The following is a 26,067-nucleotide window of genomic DNA, read 5'->3' on the forward strand; positions in this document are numbered from 1 at the left end:
CTCTTGATGAAGGTGAAAGAGGAGAGTGAAAGAGTTGGCTTAAAATTCAACAATGAGAAAATGAAGATCATGGCATCTGGTCCCATCACTTCATGGGAAATAGATGGGGAAACAGTGGAAACTGTCAGACTTTATTTTTTTGGGCTCCAAAATCACTGCAGATGGTGACTGCAGCCATGAAATTAAAAGACGCTTACTCCTTGGAAGAAAAGTTATGACCAACCTAGATAGCATATTGAAAAGCAGAGACATTACTTTGCCAACAAAGGTCTGTCTATTCAAGGCTATGGTTTTTCCTGTGGTCATGTATGGATGTGAGAGTTGGACTGTGAAGAAAGCTGAGTGCCGAAGAATTGATGCATTTAAAGCGTGGTGTTGGAGAAGACTCTTGAGAGTCCCTTGGACTGCAAGGAGATCCAACCAGTCCATTCTGAAGGAGATCAGCCCTGGGATTTCTTTGGAAGGAATGATGCTAAAGCTGAAACTCCCATACTTTGGCCACCTCATGCGAAGAGTTGACTCATTGGAAAAGACTTCAATGCTGGGAGGGATTGGGGGCAGGAGGAGAAGGGAATGACAGAGGATGAGATGGCTGGATGGCATCACTGACTCGATGGACGTGAGTCTGAGTGAACTCCAGGAGTTGGTGATGGACAGGGAGGCCTGGCGTGCTGCGATTCATGGGGTTGCAAAGAGTCGGACGCGACTGAACAACTGAACTGAACTGAACTGAATGAAAATATTACCTCAGTTATCTAAATAATAAAGACATTGCTACTTCTGACTGGCAGTTTAACTGGTGACATTTAAAAAATAGCCCTTTCCTAATATGTTTATGCAAAGGATATGGAAAGGTAGGAAGTAGTATTCAGAAAATGGTGTCCTTGAAATTCAGATTATGGTGGAAGGTAGCTCCTGCTAGTGCAAGGTCTGTGTTAGGACCATGGAGATGAATATCTGAGTTATCATCAAGGACAAGGTCATTGGAGGACAGAGCATGAAGGGCAAGGTCATTGGAGGGGAGAGTGGAAAACTGAAAGGTTGAGGAAGGATCGTCTACATACATGGATATTGAAATCACCATGAATGATTTCATGGCTACACCCAAACCTAACAAAATAATTCTTTGTGTCCCCAGATCACTGACACTCCTTTCTTGTTTTTTTTTTTTTTTTTTCTTTCTTTCTTTGTTTATTTCATAATTTTTCCCCCAGGAAGTATTATTTATAAAATATTTTTCATGTTTCTTAAAATACATGGTATGATTCAGGTTAATGCAGTTTAAAAATTATTTTTGAAGTTCTGAATGAACTGTTGTTGGTTTTTAAACATGAAATGTGTCTTTATCTAACTAAATCATCTCTCTTATTTTTAGGTTTCGATAAGCCTATATTACATGGATTATGTACATTTGGATTTTCTGCCAGGCATGTTTTACAGCAGTTTGCAGATAATGATGTATCGAGATTCAAGGCAATTAAGGTATGTGTAAATTATTAATTTAAATATTTGTTCCTTTTTAGTGTTAGAGAAGAGAAGGACTCTTCAGTTCAGTTCAGTCGCTCAGTCACGTCCGACTCTTTGAGAGCCCATGAAACCACAGCACGCCAGGCCTCCCTGTCCATCACCAACTCCCAGAGTCCACCCAAACCCATGTCATTGAGTCGGTGATGCCATCCAACCATCTTATCCTCTGTTGTCCCCTTCTCCTCCTGCCCTCAATCTTTCCCAGCATCAGGGTCTTTTCAAATCAGTCAGCTCTTCGCATCAGGTGGCCAAAGTATTGGAGTTTCAGCTTCAACATCAGCCCTTCCAATGAACACTCAGGACTGATCTCCTTTAGGATGGACTGGTTGGATATCCTTGCACTCCAAGGGACTTTCAAGAGTCTTCTTCAACACCACAGTTCAAAAGCATCAATTCTTCAGCACTCAGCTTTCTTTATAGTCCAACTCTCACATCCATACATGACCACTGGAAAAACCATAGCCTTGACTAGGTGGACCTTTGTTGACAAAGTAATGTCTCTGCTTTTTAATATGCTTCAGTTCAGTTCAGTTCAGTTGCTCAGTCATGTCCGACTCTTTGCGACCCCATGAAGCACGCCAGGCCTCCTTGTCCATCACCAACTCCCGGAGTTCACTCAGACTCACCGCGTCCATCGAGTCAGTGATGCCATCCAGCCATCTCATCCTCTGTCGTTCCCTTCTCCTCTTGCCCCCAATCCCTCCCAGCATCAGAGTCTTTTCCAATGAGTCAACTCTTCGCATGAGGTGGCCAAAGTACTGGAGTTTCAGCTTTAGCATCATTTCTTCCAAAGAAATCTCAGGGCTGATGTCCTTCAGAATGGACTGGTTGGATCTCCTTGCAGTCCAAGGGACTCTCAAGCGTCTTCTCCAACACCACAGTTCAAAAGCATCAATTCTTCGGCGCTCAGCCTTCTTCACAGTCCAACTCTCACATCCATACATGACCACAGGAAAAACCATAGCCTTGACTAGACGAACCTTTGTTGGCAAAGTAATGTCTCTGCTTTTGAATATGCTATCTAGGTTGGTCATAGCTTTCCTTCCAAGGAGTAAGCGTCTTTTAATTTCATGGCTGCAGTCACCATCTGCATTGATTTTGGAGCCCAGAAAAATTAAGTCTGATACTGTTTCCACTGTTTCCCCATCTATTTCCCATGAAGTGATGGGACCAGATGCCATGATCTTCGTTTTCTGAGTGTTGAGCTTTAAGCCAACTTTTTCACTCTCCACTTTCACTTTCATCAAGAGGCTTTTTAGTTCCGCTTCACTTTCTGCCATAAGGGTGGTGTCATCTGCATATCTGAGGTTATTGATATTTCTCCCAGCAATCTTGATTCCAGCTTGTATTTCTTCCAGTCCAGCGTTTCTCATGATGTACTCTGCATATAATTTAAACCGGGTGACAATATACAGCCTTGATGTACTCCTTTTCCTATTTGGAACCAGTCTGTTGTTCCATGTCCAGTTCTAACTGTTGCTTCCTGACCTGCATACAAATTTCTCAAGAGGCAGATCAGGTGGTCTGGTATTCCCATCTCTTTCAGAATTTTCCACAGTTTGTTGTGATCCACACAGTCAAAGGCTTTGGCTTAGTCAATAAAGCAGAAGTAGATGTTTTTCTGGAACTCTCTTGCTTTTTCGATGATCCAGTGGATGTTGGCAATTTGATCTCTGGTTCCTCTGCCTTTTCTAAAACCAGCTTGAACATCAGGAAGTTTACGGTTCACATATTGATGAAGCCTGGCTTGGAGAATTTTGAGCATTACTTTACTAGTGTGTGAGGTGAGTGCAATTGTGCAGTAGTTTGAGCATTCTTCGGCATTGCCTTTCTTTGGGATTGGAATGAAAAGTGACCTTTTCCAGTCCTGTGGCCACTGCTGAGTTTTCCAAATTTGCTGGCATATTGAGTGCAGCACTTTCATAGCATCATCTTTCAGGATTTGGAATAGCTCAACTGGAATTCCATCACCTCCACTAGCTTTGTTCGTAGTGATGCTTTCCAAGGCCCACTTGACTTCACATTCCAGAATGTCTGGCTCTAGGTCAGTGATCACACCATCGTGATTATCTGGGTCGTGAAGATCTTTTTTGTACAGTTCTTCTGTGTATTCTTGCCATCTCTTCTGAATATCTTCTGCTTCTGTTAGGTCCATACCATCTCTGTCCTTTACCAAGCTCATCTTTGCATGAAATGTTCCTTTGGTATCTCTGATTTTTTTGAAGAGATCCCTAGTCTTCCCATTCTGTTGTTTTCCTCTGTTTTGTTGCATTGATCACTGAAGAAGGCTTTCTTATCTCTTCTTGCTATTCTTTGGAACTCTGCATTCAGATGTTTATATCTTTCCTTTTCTCCTTTGCTTTTTGCTTCTCTTCTTTTCACAGCTATTTGTAAGGCCTCCCCAGACAGCCATTTTTGCTTTCTTGCATTTCTTTTCCATGGGGATGGTCTTGATCCCTGTCTCCTGTACAATGTCACGAACCTCAGTGCATAGTTCATCAGGCACTCTATCTATCAGATCTAGGCCCTTAAATCTATTTCTCACTTCCACTGTATAATCATAAGGGGTATGATTTAGGTCATACCTGAATGGTCTAGTGGTTTTCCCTATTTTCTTTAATTTAAGTCTGAATTTGGCAAAAAGGAGTTCATGATCTGAGCCACAGTCAGCTCCTGGTCTTGTTTTTGCTGACTGTATAGAGCTTCTCCATCTTTGGCTGCAAAGAATATAATCAATCTGATTTCAGTGTTGGCCATCTGGTGATGTCCATGTATAGAGTCTTCTCTTGTGTTGTTGGAAAAGGGTGTTTGGTCCAGTGCATTTTCTTGGCAAAACTCTATTAGTCTTTGCCCTGCTTCATTCCGTATTCCAAGGCCAAATTTGCCTGTTACTTCAGGTTTTTCTTGACTTCCTACTTTTGCATTCCAGTCCCCTGTAATGAAAAGGACATCTTTTTTGGGTGTTAGTTCTAAAAGGTCTTGTAGGTCTTCATAGAACTGTTCAACTTCAGCTTCTTCAGTGTTACCTGTTGGGGCATAGACTTGGATTACTGTGATATTGAATGGTTCGCCTTGGAAATGAACAGAGGTCATTCTGTCGTTTTTGAGATTGCATCCAAGTACTGCATTTTGGACTCGCTTGTTGACCGTGATGGCTACTCCATTTCTTCTGAGGGATTCCTGCCCGCAGTAGTAGATATAATGGTCATCTGAGTTAAATTCACCCATTCCAGTCCATTTCAGTTTGCTGATTCCTAGAATGTCGACATTCACTCTTGCCATCTCTTGTTTGACCACTTCCAATTTGCCTTGATTCATGGACCTGACATTCCAGGTTCCTATGCAATATTGCTCTTTATAGCATCGGACCTTGCTTCTATTGCCAGTCACATCCACAGCTGGGTATTCTTATTTCTTTGGCTCCATCCCTTCCTTCTTTTTGGAGTTATTTCTCCACTGATCTCCAGTAGCATATTGGGCACCTACTGACCTGGGGAGTTTCTCTTTCAGTATCCTATCATTTTGCCTTTTCATACTGTTCATGGGGTTCTCAAGGCAAGAATACTAAAGTGGTTTGCCATTCGCTTCTGCAGTGGACCACATTCTGTCAGACCACTCCAGCATGACCCGTCCAACCGTGGGTTGCCCCACGGGCATGGCTTAGTTGCATTGAGTTAGACAAGGCTGTGGTCCTAGTGTGATTAGATTGACTAGTTTTCTGTAAGTATGGTTTCAGTGTGTTTGCCCTCTGATGCCCTCTTGCAACACCTACTGTCTTACTTGGGTTTCTGTTACCTTGGGCGTGGGGTATCTCTTCACAGCTGCTCCAGCAAAGCGCAGCCATTGCTCCTTACCTTGGACGAGGGGTATCTCCTCACCGCCGCCCTTCCTGACCTTCAGTGTGGGATAGCTCCTCTTGGCCCTCCTGCACCAGCGCAGCCACGGCTCCTTGGACATGGGGTTGGTCCTCCCGGCCACCGCCCCTGTCTTGGGCGTGGGTTACTCCTCCCGGCAGCCGCCCCTGGCCTCGACGCAGGAGAATAAGATCAGGCGGCTGCAACCAGCTCGCTAAGCGCGGCCGAGAGGAGCCACCCCACGTCTGAGGTCAGGGGCAGAAGCCTAGAGGACCCCACGCCTGAAGGGCAGCAGCCAAGAGGAGTTACTCCACGTCCGAGGTCAGGGGCAGCAGCCGAGAGTACCAGACTGCGACGGCACAGGAATGGCCGAGAGGAGCGACCGCGCTTCCCAGGTCAGGGGGCACGGCCTAGAGGAGATCAAGTAGTTAGGAGCATACATATGTCAATATATATGCCTTAACAAAAACTTGTGGTATACCTTTAAAAAATTATTGTTATTATTTTGTTTTAATATTTTGTAATTTACCTTAATTCAATTAAAAATGTTAACTGGCTGCATTTGAACGTTAATAAACATAAACTAAAATTATATCAGTATATTAGCTTCAAGTTTTCATCCATTACAAATTATAAAGAAAACTGTCTCTGCACAGTATCTTTGCATAAATCAAGACATACACTTAAAAAAAAAATCATTAAGACAGTGTCAAATAACTCCAAAAAGCTTTATCAGTTTGTGCTCCATGCAGCAGTGGAAATTTATTTTCTGATGTTTTGTCTTTGATAACACTGATTATTCTCATTATTAAAACTATTTTATAGTGATTATTATAAAGTTTTTATTATTGTCCAATAATATGTACACAGAACAAATAAAATCATACAGAAAATTATGAAATAAAAAGTAGAATTATTCCTTCCTATATGCCAATCCCAGATCTTATTCCCCAGACTTAATTCGTACCACTTTTAATTGCTTCTTTTTAGTCGTACTAATGGTTGCCTGTATAACTTTGCTTAATATGGTTATTCTTCTATGTCTTGATTTGTCAAGAGTGAACTATTTATTGATTCTATACTTAGAAAGACAATTAACTTATACTAACTATAATCTTTCTTTACTAATTTTATCATATTACTGTTTTTGTGAATTTAAGTATAGTCAAACCTATTTCTTCCTTTTATGCTCTCCAACCTCCATCCGAAACTACCCCCCTCCCCAAATGGAAAAACTTTATATTAAAACATTTTTAACCCTTAAACACATTTTCTTTTAAAGGTTCGTTTTGCAAAACCAGTATACCCGGGACAGACTCTGCAGACTGAGATGTGGAAGGAAGGAAATAGAATCCATTTCCAAACCAAGGTATGAGTTGAGGTGGTTAGAGGTACATTGTTTTGTTAACCTGCTTTTCCATATCCTGTAATTATGTTCTATCCTAGCATTCTTTTGGTTAATAACTATGGATATGAAGTAAAACTTAGGAATTAAAAAAAATCAGTGGTAATTTTCAATTGAAAATAAGATGACTCTGTACCTTGTTTTTTATTTTCTGTTTTATTCTCAACTAAATTGGTGCCTGTTAACATAACATTTCTGAAAATCCAACCAACCATATCTTTTTGGCTCAACTTATCATTCAAGTTGTCAGAATATAATCTTCAGAAACTTGAAGGCATGATTCATAGACAGATATAAAATGAAAATGTGATGAAACTTTAATTCCTTAATGAGGGAGTTAGAAAGATAATAAATCTGGTTCAAAGGAGAAGTAGTAACAACAGGGTTTATGTAGTGCAATGGGGAAGGCATTCTAAAATAACTTTACTGAGTTAAGAGATAAAACAAGTTAATTGTTCTATAGAAGAATAAAACCATATTCTTTATGGTTATATTTTCTACTAGACTGAAATCATATGCATCTTGATCACACAAAAACCCACAAATTAACATCTTATGTCACAGAATCTGAGCTTAATCAATAGTAAGTAACAAGACAAATTAAAGTATATCTCCCTATAGAGTTAAGTGCTTTTAGGGGTGAGGCTGTTAGCAGTACTCCAGTAAAATACTAAAAGAACATACAGTCCTCCTTTTGCAAGTTGTTTACAGATAATTTTTGTTAACATCGTTGACCAGGCTGATAGCTTTTGGCCTGATCATTTGTACTACATAAATGTCTTGTGTTGAGCAATTTAAATAACACCACCAAGAGTAATAGCAGCTTATAGTTACTGAGTACCTATGAGCAGCCTATCCCATTATCTCTACTATGCATAACAACTCTACCTTTAATTTGGAAAAAATATAGGTTCAGATCTTTTAAATAATTTGCTCATGGTCACATAGAAAATGGTAGAGCTGGGCTATACACCCTGGTCTGCCTGGCTCAGCACTCCGTTCCTAGGTCCTCACAATATTTTCTTTAAAACTGTACCATGATTTCTTTCAGACATAAATACCTTTCCAGAACTGTTTTTTGTATGGCTGCCTCACTCCTTATTACTTCCTGCTGCTCTCAGTATCATTTTCCTGATTCACTTATGCACACTGTTTATTTCACTTTTCAAATTCCTTTGTCTTTTCAGCACCAGCCGAAGCTCTGCCTTGTCCTCAGAGGCATTCCCTTACCACTCCTCTTTCCCCCATTCATACAAACACACATCCTGGCTTTCCTCTGAAATCCTCTTGGAATAAATGTTCGTACCACATATTCCGGAACCCTTTTATTTTCTAACTATTTCATGTAAGTTTATTTTTTGAATAAAATTATGAACCCTAAAAGAATTAAGGACCATGAAAACAATTATGGGCTCTATTTTCTCATGATGAACAATATAGAAATAATTCATATAGATAAAAACTTAAAGAGTTGAGTAATAGTTTAATGTCTAAATATAACACATTCTTGTCATTTTAATAAATTCTCAGCACATCTTCTTATCTATTCAGTATATTTGCTATTTTTTACCCCAGTGATTAGAGGTATTCTTTTTCTATTAGCTATTTGTGGGAATCCTTTCCCTTCCTTAGTTACAATAGAGTAATTTTCTAAAGTGCAGTTTGTCCATAAATTGTTTCCTTTCATGCTTTCCACTGTATATAATTCGAAATAAAATGAAGAAATTGTTTGAAAGATCTATTTTTCTGAAGCATAATGGAAAATAGTCAGGGGAGAATGATCTTTCTGATTGTTAAAAACCAGTTTTAATAAGTGCTACCTTAAGTTTTAGACATTATCCTATACATTCGTAGCAGTACCATAATTTTATAAAAGAATACTATTGAAATAATTTTAGGTGCCATATTAGGAATTAGAATTTGAGTCTTTTAATGAATATTCTGAAAAAAGGCTGTTCAAGTGTTTACTTTGTACTGTGTATAGTTCCTATTTGAAACAGAAGGTCTGTTTCTACCCAGTTTTGTTGTATATTAACCAAACAAATACACTTTGAGTACCCTGCCTCATGTGGATTATGTGCCATGCCTTTTACTATTTATAAGAATTAAGCAATTCTCATCCTGGCTCCCCACTAGACATACTTATATTGCAAAATAAATCCTCCAAATACCAATGCTCAGGCTCTACCTCAGACCATTTAAATTGGAATCTTTGGAGATGGGACCTGGTCGTAAGTATTTTTGAGAAAGGCTTCAGTAGATTCTATGGTTAGGGTTAATTGCAGTTTTAATAAGTCAGTGAGCTTTCATGTTTATTCCTGTTGACATTTAATTTATGAACTTTATTTAATTTGGATAATTTTCTCTTTCATATGAAGAAAAATGTAAATTTCTTTTAAAAGACTTTATAGCATTTCACAATAAAATTTCATTTTCATTGGCCTCATCAGAGTGAGCTGTTTTTACCCCCTCCAATCCCCAAACCCTTTATAAGGTCCAAGAAACTGGAGGCATCGTCATTTCAAATGCATATGTGGATCTTGTGCCAGCGTCTGCTATTTCAGCTAAGACACCATCTGAGGTAGGTTATAACCACTAATATCCAAGTCATGGCCTTCTCTGGTAGCTCAGCTGGTAAAGAATCCGCCTGCAATGCAGGAGGCCCTGGTTTGATTCCAGGGTAGGAAGATCCCCTGGAGAAGGGATAGGCTACCCACTCCAGTATTCTTGGGCTTCCCTGGTGGCTCAGACAGAAAGAATCTGCCTCCAGTGCAGGACAGCTGGGTTCGATCCCTTGGGTTGGGAAGATCCATTGGAGGAGGGCATGGCAACCCACTCCAGTATTCTTGCCTGGAGAATCCTCATGGACAGAGGAGCCTGGAGGGCTACAGTCCCATGGGGTCACAAAGAGTCTGACAGGACTGAGCACAGCACAGCATCCAAGTTATAGCCTGATTTATGAATTTCAGTTGAGATCACTTTAGAAAATTCAGAGCTATGAAAGATTCTTAATTCTTGAACTAGAGACCGTTAATTCAAAACTGCTTGGAAGAAAAGGAATATTTTGAAAATGACGAATTTCTAAAAAACTTTTTTTGTGGTGATACTAGGGTATCTTTTAAGAGAATATAATTGATTTTCTAGTTTTAGAGTAAATAAATCACTTGTTTAATAAGAAATCTTAAGTAAATAGTATTTTGGAGAAAGGTTAAAAAGTTAAATATCTTGTACCTTTTTCTTGATTTAAAAATTTGTATAAAGCATTCAGTGCATATATAAAAGCAGTAGCATATATATTATTTATTAAAACATTTGTATTGCTATTAACATGCTGAATTAATAAAAATATTTATATTCTGTCTCCAGAATATTAACTTTGTGATGTTGAAGTTTTCAAATCCATGATATTTGTGTTTCATTAGCCATATTATCACATAACTGAATGAAAATTAAAATTTCTTTAAAAAGAATCTAAGATCAAAAACGTAAGAAATTTTAGAGCTAGAAAGAAATTCAAGTTTCATGTAATTTAGTCTCATTTTACAAATGAAGAAATGAGATCACAGAAGTCGATTAATTTGTCCAGTATCTTCCTGCCGAAGTCTATTAGGATATAAGTTGTTAAGTTAGTTCCTAGTCTACTTGTAAAATATTATTTATGAATTCTGATAAAAGTAAAATTCTTTTATTAAGGGGATTGAGGTTCTGGATAACATAAATAAATAGAAAGGTGTGAAAGAAGACTAGGGTAACAAAAACTAGTTTGCCTTATTTATGTGCAGGTTTTTAAAAAAATTACCTTATTGCACATTGATTTTGTGATAGTTTTTCCCCTTGAGTCATTTTTACATATCTTTTAAAATGAAATGATTATCTTTTCTGTTTTTGCTAGGGTGCGGGGCTTCAGAGTACTCTTGTGTTTGAAGAAATAGGTCGCCGCCTTCAGGGTGTTGGGCAAGAGGTGGTGAAGAAAGTCGGTGCTGTGTTTGAGTGGCATATCACTAAAGGTGAAAATACTGCAGCCAAGTGGAGTAAGTCCAGTCCCTATAATATTCTAAGATAACTCTTAGTCAATAGGAATAAAGTATCCTTGTTATAACTAAAGCCTGTCTCTTTGAAGGTAGGTAAATCTTACCTTCTTCAGTAAGATTTTTTTTTTTTAATGGGAAATAATGGGTTTCATGGGCTTCCCTTGTAGCTTAGCTGGTTAAGAATCTGCCTGCAATGCAGGAAACCTGGGTTTGATCCCTGGGTTGGGAAGATCCCCTGGAAAAGGGAAAGGCTACCCACTCCAGTATTCTGTCCTGGAGAATTCCATGGACTGTATAGTCCACGGGGTTGCAAAGAGTCAGACATGACTGAGCGACTTTCACGTCCCATGGGTTTTATGGCCCTCAGACATGTATGTTTTTTAGAGATGAAAAGAATTAATTAAAATGAAAATAATCTGTTTTGAAGATTTCATTGTAACACCCGAAATTAGTACTTTAAACAGTTGCCTTAGCTGTATGCTTCTTTAATCTTCAGATTCCTTTTAAACGTAAAGAAAGTACATCAAGTTAAATGAAATATTTTAAAGTTTTGAGTAATTATCATTATATTTTAACAGCTTTAAAATCATTTTTCTTCCTCCCCCCAGAATTAGCATTTTGGATTATCACCTTAATTATCAGTATAAGTCATAATTATTTTCTCAGTGTATAAAACTGGCAATCAAAGGTACTAATTTTATTTAATCTAAGAAAATTATCTATCAGAGTGCCATTAGCAACCTGGCAAGGTATCCAATATAAGCCAAGTAGCTGCAGAGAGAAAGCAGTCATGCTTCCATTCACTTACATGGAGCTCCAAAAGAACCTTACTACCGTTTTATGAAGAAAGAAAAATTAGGTGATAAAAAGAGAAAGGGGGAAGAAATTTTTTTTTTACCATATCTTTTGTATCTGTTGTGTAACTACATTCTTAATCACGGCACAAACTTTTCTGTTTTGTGGCCTATTAAAAGACTGCAGGGTCCAATTTTAATTTAATTCTTAAAGTTGGGGAAGGTAAGATGAAATTACTAAAGATGAGTAAAATTTTTTTCTAGATTAGAAAATTTTCTCTTTTTTTATGTCCACATAATAAAAGCACTAACACTTTTGTGGACTCACTTTGCTAGTCAGCCAGATCTGTTAACACGTTTTTAAGTATCCAGTGTCTGTATGTCGTGACAGAAAAATGCGTAACTTTTTCAGATTTCACTGTGTTTCTCTATAGGTGAAAGGACAGTGAAGTGAGTATACATCCATTCTCTTTCTCATCATCAATCATACAGACTGAGAAGCCATTGCTTCTAACAATAAGAGTATCTTAGTTCAGGATGCTGTAACAAATATACTGTCGACTGGGTAGGTTAAAGAGCAGAAACTTATTTTCTCATAGTGAGGAGGCTGGAAGGTCCAGTGTGAGGGATCCAGCAGGGTTGGGTTCTGGTGGGACCCCTCTTCCTGGTTTGCAGATGGCTTCCTTCCTACTGTTTCTCCACAAGGCAGAGAGAAAGATCATCTCTCTCATGTCTCTTCTTAGAGAGAGACACTAATCCTATTATGGAGGCTCTACTCTCATGACCTCATCTAAACCTAATCACCTCCAAAGAGCTCTGTTTCTAAACACCATCATTGTTTGGAGATTAGGGCTTCAACATATGAATTTTGGAAGGATACTAACATTCATTCCATAGCTGACAGCCATTCATATTTTGAATCATGAAACATGCTATTAATGAACTTCACCATCGTTTCTTTACCTTTATATTATAAAGTATTCTAGCCTTACTTTGATCTGTAGAGCATTCTTTCTTTATATTCTAACTATATGTTTATTTTATAGAATATTCTAATCTCTAGAGATGCTGGAGAAATATGGTATCCCAGTGAAAGTTCACTGAAAATTTTTGGATTTTCATGTTTTTTGTCTTGAAGTCCCAAGAGACAGGATCCTTTTATTTGTGGTCAAGCATCTATCTACTAATGTGGTATGGGGAGCATTCAGAATAGTTTTTAGCTCAAGGATTGTCCCCTTCCTTCATAATCGTGAACTATTTCAGTGAGATCTCATGTAGTTAAGATGGGCTAAAGAGCCCCTGGAATGCTGAGGGGCTCCACAAAGTGGCCTGTGACTGGCTTATTTATACTCTAGGACCATATAAACTTTCAAGCCCATCTCAAGCCTGGTTGTAATCCTTCTCATAGTATACTACTATGAGTATAAGACTATACTCATAGTAGTAGACTCTGGTGATACCTGAAAGTAAGGATTGTAGGCTGTGCTTCTGCAAGTCCCACAGCTGATGGTATGAATCATCTTCATTCATTATTTGTACACTACATATCATGCAGATAATGTGTCTATACAGACTTTTTTTTTTAAGGAAAAAATCTTTAGGTTTAGGATTTTACTTGCACAGTAGAAACTACTATTTTATAGATTTTTATTGTTTTTATTCTAAGATTACTGTTTTAGAGTGCCTGTTTAAGTACCATGTAAATCAGACTGTTTTATTCCTTATTACAACCAAAGATCACTGTAAATATTTGTTAAAACCAAAAAATTAAAGATGTATCTCTAAATCAACTGAAACTTTTTGAGACCATCTTCTATTATATATTCCTAGAAAACATTTTGAAGTTTTGTTCAATTGATTTTGGTTTTATACAAGTTTCTTTTTAATATGACAATTGCTATTCCTTTTAGGGACTGTATTTTCATTATATAAATTTTGGTATATATAAAGTGGGAAATGCTGACGTATAATCCCACTACTCACAGTTAACATTTTTGGTGTTTGTCCTTCTGGAAGACATTTGTGCTTATAGGAAGTTAATTTAGAAGGGGATAAAGGAAGCCAAACATGTAATATGTATTTAGTTCCCCAAATATCAGTGTCTATTTTTTTTTCTAAAAATCCTTATTGATTAACAACGAAATGTAGGTATCAGCACTTGCCTTTCTTTCTTCATTCTGTCCTTCCTTCTATCTATCTATGACGGAATTCTATCTTTTCCCTATAGATGAAACTGTATTACAAGTTGAGTTATAAATATAAAGCACGGAATTTTTGAAGATACTGGTCATGGAAAGGAATAAGATGAGTGAGAAAAGTTGCTGGAATTGTGTGTCTCACAGTTGGCAGAATAGAACTGTGTAGAGATTTATAAAATATATAAGCAATTCATTCTGACAAATAGGATAATTTTCTTAAATATAGTGTCAATAACCAACTAATATTTTCACTTTATCTTGGTGTCACTTGCCTTGTAGACAGTATTAGCAAATGTGCTTACATTTAGTAATTGCCTTTTATTAACCTAGACAAGGGTTTTTTCTTATATTTCCCACCCCAAAATGGGAATATTTGAATCCTATTAATACTTACTTATAATTGATGCCTGTGGCTTTTGTTTGTTTTACTGTATCTTCTTCAGGTCCTAATTTATCAAAGCTAACAATCAAATTGGATCTTGAAGCTTTCTCTGAAAGTGTTCATTATTCTCTTTGGTTATCTGTCTGTCTTTGATTTGACTCTAAGCTGTGTGTATCTTTTTTCAATTCTAATTGTTTTCTCGCAGTCTGTGTCACTGAGCTAAATCAGAGCTGGCAGCAGTAGAAAGTACCTAAGATTTTTGGCTTATGATGTTTTTTAGAAGATGATTCCACGTTGGCATCTCTTTTTTGCATCTTGGTGCTTAATGACATAAAATAGGTGACTAAATATCTTGACTTAGGGAATACCTAATTTTTTTTTTTTTTTGAAAGCTGTTTTTAAACTGTTTTTCTAAACATTTTACTTGTCCCAGCCTTGTTCATATTATGGCAGATGCAAACCTGTTTAGAGAGAACAGGCTCAGCTACTTTGTTCACCTGTGGAACTGGGGTTACACAGAGTGACTACCCTTGAGCAAGTCTAGGAGCCAAGGGGTTGGGCTCAGTGGCCTGAGATATGCATTCCAACCTCGGGATCCTGGACTGTGCCCATCTTCCCTGCTCCTTCCTGTATCTTGCCATCCAGACGACACCAACAGTGAATCTCTGGGCAGAGGTGTGTCTGTGTCAGGATTTTTAACAACCAAGTTAGTGTGAGTCTAAAGAGAATGAGGAGAGTTCTGACATCAGGCTTGGTTTGGGCTGCGGAGTAGGAGGCATCTTCGTTGTGTCTTTCAAGGTTAGGCCCCTCCGAGGCCTGTCATGCGTGGTCACGTAGGAGCTGGAAGGCTGCCTGAGCGAGGACAGTGTGCTCTCTGCCTTGCTGGGCTGAGGTGGTCTGACAGACGCTAGTCTTTTTGCTAGGAACTTTCCCCTTTTTAGCCCTCTTTTTGCTTATCAGCACTAGTTATTAGCTTTCCACAGAAAAAAGTTTTATTGCTTCATAAGAATCTGGCTGTGAAGCAGCAAGTAAAACCAAGTGAGTGAGAGGGCATGTAGATAGCACTTCATTAGAAGGGCTTTCATTAGCCAAGAGACTTACTCCACACTGAAGTATTAAGATTGTGTCAGTCCAGTTTTATTCCTGAGCAAGACTAGTGCACACAGTGGGCCTTAGACTCACTTGTGAAGAATTAAAACAGTATCTGTTGACTGTCAGAGGTTTGCTTTTCTTTAGTCTTTCCTTTCTACCCTCTGACCCCCTCCCATTATTCTCTCCCTGCTCCTTCCTTGCCTGCCTTCCTCCTTCTCTTATTCTACTTTTGTTTTTAACTACACAAATAACACAGAAAAACATGTTTGTAATATGTATGTGCCAGGAAGAACAGAGCCTTTGTTCTTCACGTCTTATTCCTAGTATCTTGCATATTGTCTGAGAACCATAGAAGAAACTAAACAATGAAGTGAGTGAATGAAACAAAGCAAAAAGTTCCCCTTCTTAGACTCTCCTCCCCAAGGTAACCGTCAGTAGTCATGTTATTTTCTTTTTTTAGTTTAGTTGGCAAAATTCTCTTCTATGGACAGTGGGAGTGATTTAATTCTGTCTTTGCAGCAGAACTTGGCTAACCAGTCTATATAATTTTTCTTACATGTGTGTGTCTTTTCTTGATCCTAAATTGGGAGTTCCCTACACACTCTTAGGGAGAGTGATGTGATCATAGCTTCTTTGCAGTAGAAGAGAAAGCACATTCAAGAGGCTAAATCAGGATGAGTGGAATTGGCCTTTCTGGATGAGTGGTCTCAGTCACATGTATGACAATGAAAACTTTCTAAAATTTAACTTTAAAGTAAAGCTCTGTGCTATATAGACAGCAATGAAGGAGGTAAATTTTTAATAGCTTTTCCAGTTACCCAGCCTGTTTCTGGGACACTTAATCCTGCTGTCCAAAACAGTTAAGGGAAAAGATTTTAATTTTAACCTTTATTCACAACAGTTAGGGCGATAAGCATTTTGTAAATAAATGACTAATTGAAATACTTTAAAAATTTTAATTTTACTATCATTTACTTCATATGGCAGAACCTTTGATGAATCCAGGTTATTGAAAAATGATGAGTGTGCATTCCCTTCCCCCACCCCAACCAATATGCAATTGTTTTAAAATTCCATTTTCTTCCTTTGTTGACTGTAGAGTCTTTATTTGAATCTAAAGACCTTAACCATATAACTTCCAACCTCTTAACTTCATTATATTATTCTACCTTGATTCACTTTTCAAATCTCTCTATTGTGTAAACTTCTTCAATGAAGAAAAACTATTATTAATTTGATTCTTTTGAAAATCATATTCTTTATAAAAAGAACATCTCAAAAAATACAGGATTTAAAAGATTTTTTCCAAGTGATATGTAATATATAATATAGAATAAACACCAAAGTAACTCTGAAACTATTAAAAATGTCTGCATTTATCTGGTTCATTTTATTCTTATGTTGTAAAGATAAAAATGACTGATATTGGTTTCTTCCTATTTTTCCCAGCTATTGACCTGAAAACTGGTTCTGGAAAAGTGTATCAAGGCCCTGCAAAAGGCTCTGCTGATGTAACCATCACACTTTCAGATGAAGATTTCATGGAAGTAGTCTTGGGCAAGCTTGATCCTCAGAAGGTAAAGTTCTTAAAATGTTTATTTATTTGTCTTTATTGCTTCCTGTTTGACAGTTGTAGTTTTTGGCTGACTCCAAAATTCTAATTTATAAGACAGATTTCTTACAACTCTGAAGAAAGACAGAGTTGATAGCAGTATTCAAGTTGACAGATCATATATTTTTCTAATGGAGTTTTTCAGCCAATAACTTGTTAAAAATAAAGTTTTGAGTGAAATTCTTCTTCAGCATATATACAATATAAAACTCATATCTAGACCTTTTAATTTATTGTCATTAGTTCAGAGGTGAAAAACCGTATCATATTTCATAAAATTAGACATTCTTCTCTGATATATAAGATTAAAAACTTGTCTTAATCATCATGGTAAACTGGAAATAGAAAGATGGAACATAATAGCCAGTATCTTTCTGAGGGTAAAACATTTAGAGACATTTCAGTAGAAAATCATGATTAAAACAAAAGTACCTTCACTGACCATTACAAGTTAATATTGTTCTGAAACCTCTGGGTAATCCACAGACACACAAAATTAAAGTAACTGATGTAGCAACTAGAAAGGAGGAGGAAATTTTGTAATTTTTGAATCATGATTATGTAGCTAGAAATCCCAAGATGATCAGATTATTCTTAGATCAGAGGAGTTCAAACAAATGGTTGAATGCACAGTAATTATGTAAAAATAGCTTTCACATAGCAGCAACACCAACTAGAAGATATAATTTTAAAAATTTGTTTATAATAACTGCCCAAACTTCCAAGTACCAATGACTACCAAAACAAGAAAAGCACAGTGCTTATTTGCAGAAAACAATACAACTTTACAAGTTACAGAACAATTTGTATAAAGGATAAATGTTCCAATTTCCCTGGATAGAAAGACTAATTTAAAAAGAATTATAAAGTTGTATTGTGGTTAAAAATACTTTTGGCATCAGATAAACTTGAGTTTCAATCTTAGCTCTTACATTTACTCTCTAAACCTTAATTTTCTCATTGTAAAATGAATAATGATAATCCAAAATAACTAAATGGATGATAACTAAATCCTCTAATATGCATGAAGAGCTTACTGTAATGCCAGGTACTGAGTGAGCTCTCAGTTAATTCTTTCCCAGGAATTTATTTAGTACCTCCTTTTATTTGGGTGCTTGATGTGGCTAAACAAGACAGTGCCCCTTCTGGGCAGAGCTTAGTTCTAGAGGGAAATGGAAAAGAAATATAATTTCAAATATGGAGAAAAATAAGTCAGAGTTATGGGTTACAGTAGTGGTTGGCAAACTTTTTCTGTAAAGGGTCCCATTGTAAATATTCTAAGCTTTGCAGGTCAGATGGTCTCTGTTGAACCTACTTGGTTCTGCCATTTATAGAGTTAAAGTAGCTATGGATAATATATATCTACCAATGGATGGGGCTGAGTTCCAATCAAATTTGTTTATGAACGAAAACAGGCAACAGACTGGTTTTGGCCTTTGGGCTGTAGTTTGCCAACCCCTGGATTCGAGTGTGACAGGATGGAGGCACTGTTTAGATAGGGCTGTCCAAAAAGACTCCATAGAGACCTGAACAAAGTGAGGATGAGGGAATGAACCATAAGGCTAAAGAAACAACCAGTACAAAGGCTGGAGGCACCAGTGGCTCTGTTTATTGGATGTAATAACTGTGAGGAGGCCCACAAAAGAGGCAGTGGGGAGAGAGGCAGGAGGGGAAGAGGGAGAAGTAGGCATGGGTTAATCATACTGGACCTTGTAGATGTTGGTGAGGAGTTTAGATTTTGTATGTGATAGGAAGCTGTTGAGCTCTGGATTGACATCTGATTTTTAAAGGTCATTATGGCTGCTGAGTGAGTAATTAAGAGTTCTTTTGTAAGATATACTTGAGATGCCTTTAAAGGATTAGATGTAGGATTTAGGGAAACCTTTATGTAACATTTATATAATCATTGAGTTCAGAAAACCTCTAGTATTAATTAGAACGTCTATAAAGACTAGGTCTTTGAGAATAATAAGCAGCTAGGTTTTTATCAAGTTGTATTGCCATTTCCTTCTCCAAGAGATCTTCCCGACCCAGGAATCGAACCCGGGTCTCCCGCATTGTGGGCAGACGCTTTACCATCTGAGCCATCGGGGAAGCCCTTTGTGTAACATTTATATAATCATTAGGAACATCAGGTCTTTGGGGGTGAGTGATACTGGGAAGTTGGATAGTAAATGACAGTGCTTTGTGTCATTCTGTGCACCATTTTGTCAATATCAGACAGGATGGAATTAAATGTGAAAAAATTAAAGCAGAGGCAAAACTTGATAAAAACCTAGCTGCTTATTATTCTCAAAGACCTAGTCTTTATAGATGTTCTAATTAATACTAGAGGTTTTCTGAACTCATTTGGCTCAACTGTGTTCTGCCCCACCTTTGTGCCGTCACCCCTGTTCTTCAGCCGTCAAACACCTTATATCCTAGTCTACAGTCTCTCTCTGCACCAACTCTTGTCAACCTTGGTGGCTTCCTTCAGCATTCATAAAAATGACTTCTCTAACCAGATGACTCTTAGTTTATTGATACTGTTTCAAATTATCTTTCAGTCCATTCTGTATCAGCTTTTGTCTTTATTGGAAGCATAAAACGTACAAATTCCAATATCTGTTTCAAAACATCACCATTTTCCAATACCATTCCTTGCTTGTTTTTTGTTTTGTGAGTCTTACTACTGCTGTTGAACTTCAGAGGCCTCCAGTTTGTTGACACCACCACTTTCTGTCCGTCAACGCCCTTCTGTCTTTTCATCTCTTCTTGTTCAGCTTAGATTTTGTGGTCCATCATAATATCTCCCTTGAAAATATCCTCATCTCCCTGTATATCTCTCATCTTACTTGCGTGGAAAATTCCACCCTATTTTAACTCTACTCTCTGCCATCTTTCTATCTGTACCAGAATTGATGAAGGAGTTAGGAGGAAAACCGTACAACTAGACAAGTTGAATTCCCTTTAAAATTTTGATTTTTGTTGTTTATTTGCTAAGCCATGTCCAACTCCTTTGTGACTCCATGGACTGTAACCCACCAGGTTCCTTTGTCCATGGGATTGTCCAGGCAAGAATACTGGAGTGGGTTGCCATTTCCTTCTCCAAGGGAATCTTCATGACCCAGGAATTGGACCTGAGTCTCCTGCATTAGCCAGCGGGTTCTTTATCACTGAGCCACCAGGGTAGCCCCTAATTTTGACTACAAATCTCAAATAGTCTTTAAGCACTGTCTAGCAATCTTACCAGCGGAGAAGGCAATGGCACCCCACTCCAGTACTCTTGCCTAGAAAATCCCATGGATGGAGGAGCCTGGTAGGCTGCAGTCCATGGGATCGTTGAGTCAGACATGACTGAACGACTTCACTTTCCCTTTTCACTTTCATGCATTGGAGAAGGAAATGGCAACCCAATCCAGTGTTCTTGCCTGGAGAATCCCAGGGATGGCGGAGCCTGGTAGGGTGCTGTCTATGGGGTCGCAGAGTCAGACATGACTGAAGCGACTTAGCAGCAGCAGCAATCTTACCATGATTTTCCACTAAGCTTCCATTCCTGTTGTCTGAGATGTGTTTTTCATATTTGTCTTCAGCTGCTGACCTTTCTTCATGCTTCTTTGGGGAAAAAAAGAAAGACCTCAGATGAAAATATTTACCTTCCTATCACCAGATCTATTTTATTGGCATCTACATGTGTGTGTATTAGTTGCTCAGTCATATCTGACTCTTTGTGACCCCATGAACTATAGCCTGCCAGGCTCTTCTGTCCATGGAATTCTCCAGGCAAGTATACTGGAGTGGGTAGCCATCCCTTCTCCAGGGGATCTTCCCGATCCAGGGATCAAACCTGGGTCTCCCATATCGCAGGTGGATTCTTCACCAATCTGAGCTGTCAGAGAATCCCATCAGCATCTGCATTGATCTCCTGTATATTGCGTTGAAGGAAGTCTCCCTCTTTCTGTCAAAGACGTTTTCATTTCTCATCCAGGTATCTACTTAAAAGTCATTGTTGCTCTCCTTCCGCTTTTTTCTACATCATTCTCTCTCATTTCATGATGTAAGTGTCCTACAGCACAGAGGCAAGCTAACACAGATCTTAAAGCAATCCCCATCCAGCATGCCATATCAAATCTTTTTCCTTTTCACAAAAGAATTGTCTAAACCAGTGCTGTCCTGGTTTTAATATTAGACACATGTTAAACATACAATGTGAGTTACATATGTAATTGAAACCATGGGATTCTCCAGGCAAGAATACTGGAGTAGATAGGCATTCCCTTCTTCAGGAGATCTTCCCGACTCAGGGATTGAACCTGGGTCTCCTGCGTTGCAGGCATATTCCTTTACTGTCGGAGCCAAGAGGTGAAACCCCATATAATAATGTGAGCCACATATGAAATCAAAAATTATATAGTGGCTACATTTAAAAAAAAAGGTGAAAAATAAACTCAAAAGGACTTGAAGACTTAAACATAAGACATGACACCATAAAACTCCTAAATCCAGTGAATATTTCTCTGTCTAGGTCTTTCTCAGCCTTTTAGTAGCATTTAACTCAGTTAACCACCAAGTTTTTGAAATAATTTCATCCATTGCCTTTTATGACACCTTATTCTCCTATTTTGCTTTTTCCACCTTTGGCTATTCTTAATCTCCTGTGGTGTCGTCTTCTTTTACCCGCAGCCATTGGGTTTTGGTATTTCTGAGAGCTCATTTCAGGACTCTTCTCTAAATAATACTCTTCTTAAATGAGTCCATCTATCCTGTGGTATTTAGAGCCATCTGTATGTTGTCATCTTGCAGATTTAATTGTCTCACTCAGTCATCTTCTCTGAGTTCCATAGTGATATAACCAGCTCTCTACTTGCATCTCCGATGGGACACTTTATTTTGCCCCATTTAGAACTTGTGATTTAATTTTTCCCCCCGAGTCTTTTTTCAGGAAATGGCACAATTATCTGTCTTCTGAAATTAGTATGCTCAATAATACAAGAATTGTCTTGGTTTGTTTCTTTACCTTTGTATCCTTACTATCCTTAATCCTGTTTGTTATTTCTCAAAAATGTATCTTTAGTATTCATTTTCTTCTCTTCATCACTAGGAATATCATCATGACCCAAGTTTCCATCATCTCTCACCTGGCTCCCTTACTGGTCTTACTATACTTAGTCTTGCCTTTCCACCAATCTGTTCACACGGGAGCCAGAATAATCTCTTAAGAATGAAATCAGATTATCGGTTATTCCACCTGATAAAAACCTCCAAGATTTTCTTTTGCACTTAGATAAAATCTAAACTACCTGTTATCATATTGTTTGTGACGCTTCCCTTGCTTGTCTTCCCAGCCTCATCCTACACTGATTGCCGCATCACTTATACTAAATCAGTTTATATTGCCTTTCTCTTAGTTCCTTCCCATCAATTTTTATTCCTTCAATGTCTATTTATTTGCCTTTTCTGGAATTTCAATCCCTATCTTTTTGCAGGACTAGCTTTGTTTTATCCAGAGTAGTTCCCTCCTGTTATAATTTTTCATAACCTCCTTAATAGCATTTGTAAGTCTTTAGTTACTTGTTCACATTTTGTTTTTTGACTTCCCTATTGTAATGTTAGCACCCTGAGAACAGGGAGAGATGTCTCTTTTCTAGCATAAAATATTGTCTAGGGTACTTTAGATTCTCAGTTAACACTTGAATAGATTAAAGCAAGGGTAGAAATAAGGAACATAAGCTCAATAATAGTAGTTTAGGCTGTGTAGAAATGTAAAACTTCTGCTTGTCAGACTCCCTCTATAAGACCTTCCATAAACCTGGGGGGAAAAATGATGGTACATAGTATACTGGTGTCAATAACCTATAAAATCTATGGGCAACACTAAGACCTCAGTGTAAAAAAAAATGAGCAAAAGACATGAACCAATAATTAATGAGAGAGAGAAATGACTAACATACATGAGAACAATTACTAATTTTTCCCCAGTATCTAAAGCATGCAAATTAAAGCATGTCATTTTTGCCTCAGATTTTCAAAGATTGGAAAAATAGTATTATTAAGGTTGGGATAAGAGAATTTACACGTAGCTAGAAGGAATATTAATTTGATACAGTCTTTCTGGAAAGCACTGTGAGAGTTTCACTGACTTCTTTTATGGCAACTTACAGTTCAGCAAAAAAGTTTGTATGGCATTTCTAGGCCAAAAGAAATACCTAATGGTTCAGTTTATTAAATAGATCTAAACAAGAGTAGTTTTTTTGTGTTGTCTTTGACCAATGTCACTGTATTTCCTTCAAAAAATTTAAATACTCCAAAGTGTGTTTGAGTTCACTGCAGTGCCCTAGTGCACTGTGGAACAAAGTTTGAAAACCATGATAATGGAAGTATGGTCAAGAAAATCTAAATGCCATGATTCAGTCATTCTTCTTCTAGGAACCTGTCCTAAGAAAAGAGTTAAGTAGGAACAGAGATTTATGTACAAAATTCTTCTGCTCAATAGCAACCACCAAATATTGGTGTACTTACTTCAAGGAAATAGGTGTTCTTATTGGTTGTTAAGTCCCTCTCAGATTGTAGCACCTGGCAAGCAGGTCTCAGTAGTGACTCTCTGCAGGAGTTGCAGACCATCATTTCTGTAGCTGCACAGTGAAAGCAGTCTTAGTTTTAAAATTCCAGTCTCCAGTTTGAAAGCTTAGCACTTGATCCTGATTGAATGAAATTATCCTGTATTAATTTTGGGATAAAAAGTTTAAGTAGTTTTCGCTTTTCCTCCAGGTGGTGAGGATTTGGTACTGAGATTAAATTGCTGCTTGTTAATGATCGGGAGACACTGTTAAGCAGAGAGCACCCAAATTCAAGTCCTGGCCCATTTGTTGCTGGCAGTATGGTCTTGAGCATGTTTTAAGCTTTCTGAGCATCTCTTTTGCTGGTATGCCCAGTTCAAGTTGATGGCTGTGCTTCTCAAGTGACATTTTATTTGTGGGGCTGCTTTGTAGTGTTAAGTATACATGGGTATTACTATTTTTTTCAATCTAGCTAAAAATCTAGAGACTTCTTTTCACTTCGTATTCCATATCTTATTTTCTCAGTAAGCTATATGTGTTTTATCGTTTTTATTTTACTATTAGAGAACAGTAGAAATTGAACAGAGTAGAACAGGAGAAATTGCACAAATTTCTTTTGTCAGGTCAGAAAAGAACTGGAGCTCTTAGTGTTTTAACATGATGGCCTTTTACTTGTAATAATGAGTTTAATACCTACTTCCATGTCAGGAGCTAAGCAAAGAACTTTACACACTGTTTCATTTAACTCATACAACAAAGCTGCTATTTAGGTGCTGCTGTCATACTCTTTATAGATAAGGAGGCCAGAGCTCAGAGAGGTTAAGTTGTTTGTCCAAGCTCACCTTCCATTTAGTGGCAGAGCCTAAATTTTAACCCAGGCCTTCTGATGCTACAGCCTAGGATCTATGTACCACTTTGTTAGACTATCTTATTTTGCCACTATATGGCCTTCTGTTTCATGAAGATATAATAAATATTTTAAATATATTTTTTAAAGTTCTGAATTGAATGTTTTTATTGTTAGTAATACAGTAAAGCCTTTTATTCGTATGGTCTCAAATTCACATTTAAGAACATAGATTAAACCCAGTAGCATAGGTTGAAGCAGAAGCACCAGATCTTTCCATTCTATGGTTTTCTAAAATATACAAGGCATCGTTATTTTTTCTTAGATATCTAAAAATTGAGTACTATCTATAATCATTAAACTGTCATTGCTAAAGTTGCCTTTGTTGTCCGGAGTTATTAACTCAATTGTATTCAGTCTTAACAATGATCCTTTTTAAAAAGATAGAAACTGTGATGTAACAAAGGTTGGTACTCTTTCCCTTTCTCCTTTCCAGGCGTTCTTTAGTGGCAGACTGAAGGCCAGAGGGAATATCTTGCTGAGCCAGAAGCTCCAGATGATTCTTAAAGACTATGCCAAGCTCTGAAGGATGTACTACGTTACTAATTACAACAGAAAAATTAAATACTCTCTTTGCCTAAATGTGCAGAAATAACCCAGCAAAAATGATCAAAATTAAGGTACAAGGAGAACTGCTTAACATTTTCAGAACCCAGATAACTTTCAGATTTTTATTTTCTACTAATTTTTCATGTTATTACTTTTACAAGCAATTGTAAGCTGGCACATGATTATCCTTCTTTCCTTAGACCAATGTCTTCATAATAAAAAGTTTTCGCCCAAGTCCAGTCTCTTTAGAATTGTGATAGCAATTGTAAGTTGTAAGGAAAATTAAATGAGTAGAGGCTACTTTGATGTCTTTTTCATTTTATTATTTTCTCTTCTCTGATTTATTGATACCCCAATTTTAACATGAATTTTTGTATTGTATTTATTTACATACTTTGCTATAATAGAGTTCCATTTCAAGGCAAGATAAAGGTCTTTGTGTGTGTTTCCAGATTTTCTTTAAAATTTAGCAGTAGTTGATTTACAGTATCAACTACTTACAAAACAGTAAGACGGTAGGCTCTGAGAGAGGGCATCAGAGGGCAGACAGACTGAAACCCCAATCACAGAAAACTAGCCAATCTGATCACATGGATCACAGCCTTGTCTAACTAAATGAAACTAAGCCATGCCCTGTAGGGCCACCCAAGATGGACACGTCATGGTGGAGAGTCCTGACAAAATGTGGTCCACTGGAGAAGGGAATTGCAAACCACTTCAGTATTCTTGCCTTGAGAACCCCATGAACAGTATGAAAAGGCAAAAAGATAAGGACACTGAAAGAGGAATTCCCCAGGTCTGTAGGTGCCCAATATGCTACTGGAGATCAGTGGAGAAATAACTCCAGAAAGAATGAAGGGATGGCGCCAAAGCAAAAACAACACCCAGTTGTGGATGTGACTGGTGATGGAAGCAAGGTCTGATACTATAAAGAGCAACATTGCATAGGAACCTGGAATGTCAGGTCCATGAATCAAGGCAAATTGGAAGTGGTCAAAGAGGAGATGGCAAGAGTGAACATAGATATTCTAGGAATCAGCAAACTAAATTGGACTGGAATGGGTGAATTTAACTCAGATGACCATTATATTTACCACTGTGGGCAGGAATCCCTTAGAAGAAATGGAGTAGCCATCATGGTCAACAAAAGAGTCCAAAATGCAGTACTTGGATGCAATCT

The 26,067-nt window shown here is 37.7% G+C and overlaps 1 protein-coding gene across 1 annotated transcript in view; it reads left to right on the top strand.

Annotated features, from left to right (window-relative positions):
- Positions 1 to 25,187, top strand: part of HSD17B4 (hydroxysteroid 17-beta dehydrogenase 4) — a 98,289-nt gene extending 73,102 nt beyond the window's left edge. The window contains exons 19-24 of the mRNA XM_006078096.4: positions 1,376 to 1,482; positions 6,664 to 6,750; positions 9,281 to 9,367; positions 10,679 to 10,817; positions 16,733 to 16,860; positions 24,775 to 25,187. Coding sequence (XP_006078158.3) covers positions 1,376 to 1,482; positions 6,664 to 6,750; positions 9,281 to 9,367; positions 10,679 to 10,817; positions 16,733 to 16,860; positions 24,775 to 24,864 — 638 coding nt within the window. The 3' untranslated portion in view covers positions 24,865 to 25,187. The remainder of the gene's footprint in view (positions 1 to 1,375; positions 1,483 to 6,663; positions 6,751 to 9,280; positions 9,368 to 10,678; positions 10,818 to 16,732; positions 16,861 to 24,774) is intronic.
- The last annotated feature ends 880 nt before the right edge of the window (positions 25,188 to 26,067 follow it).

The sequence above is a fragment of the Bubalus bubalis genome, chromosome 9 (genome assembly GCF_019923935.1).
Source record: "Bubalus bubalis isolate 160015118507 breed Murrah chromosome 9, NDDB_SH_1, whole genome shotgun sequence".
Taxonomy (NCBI): domain Eukaryota; kingdom Metazoa; phylum Chordata; class Mammalia; order Artiodactyla; family Bovidae; genus Bubalus; species Bubalus bubalis.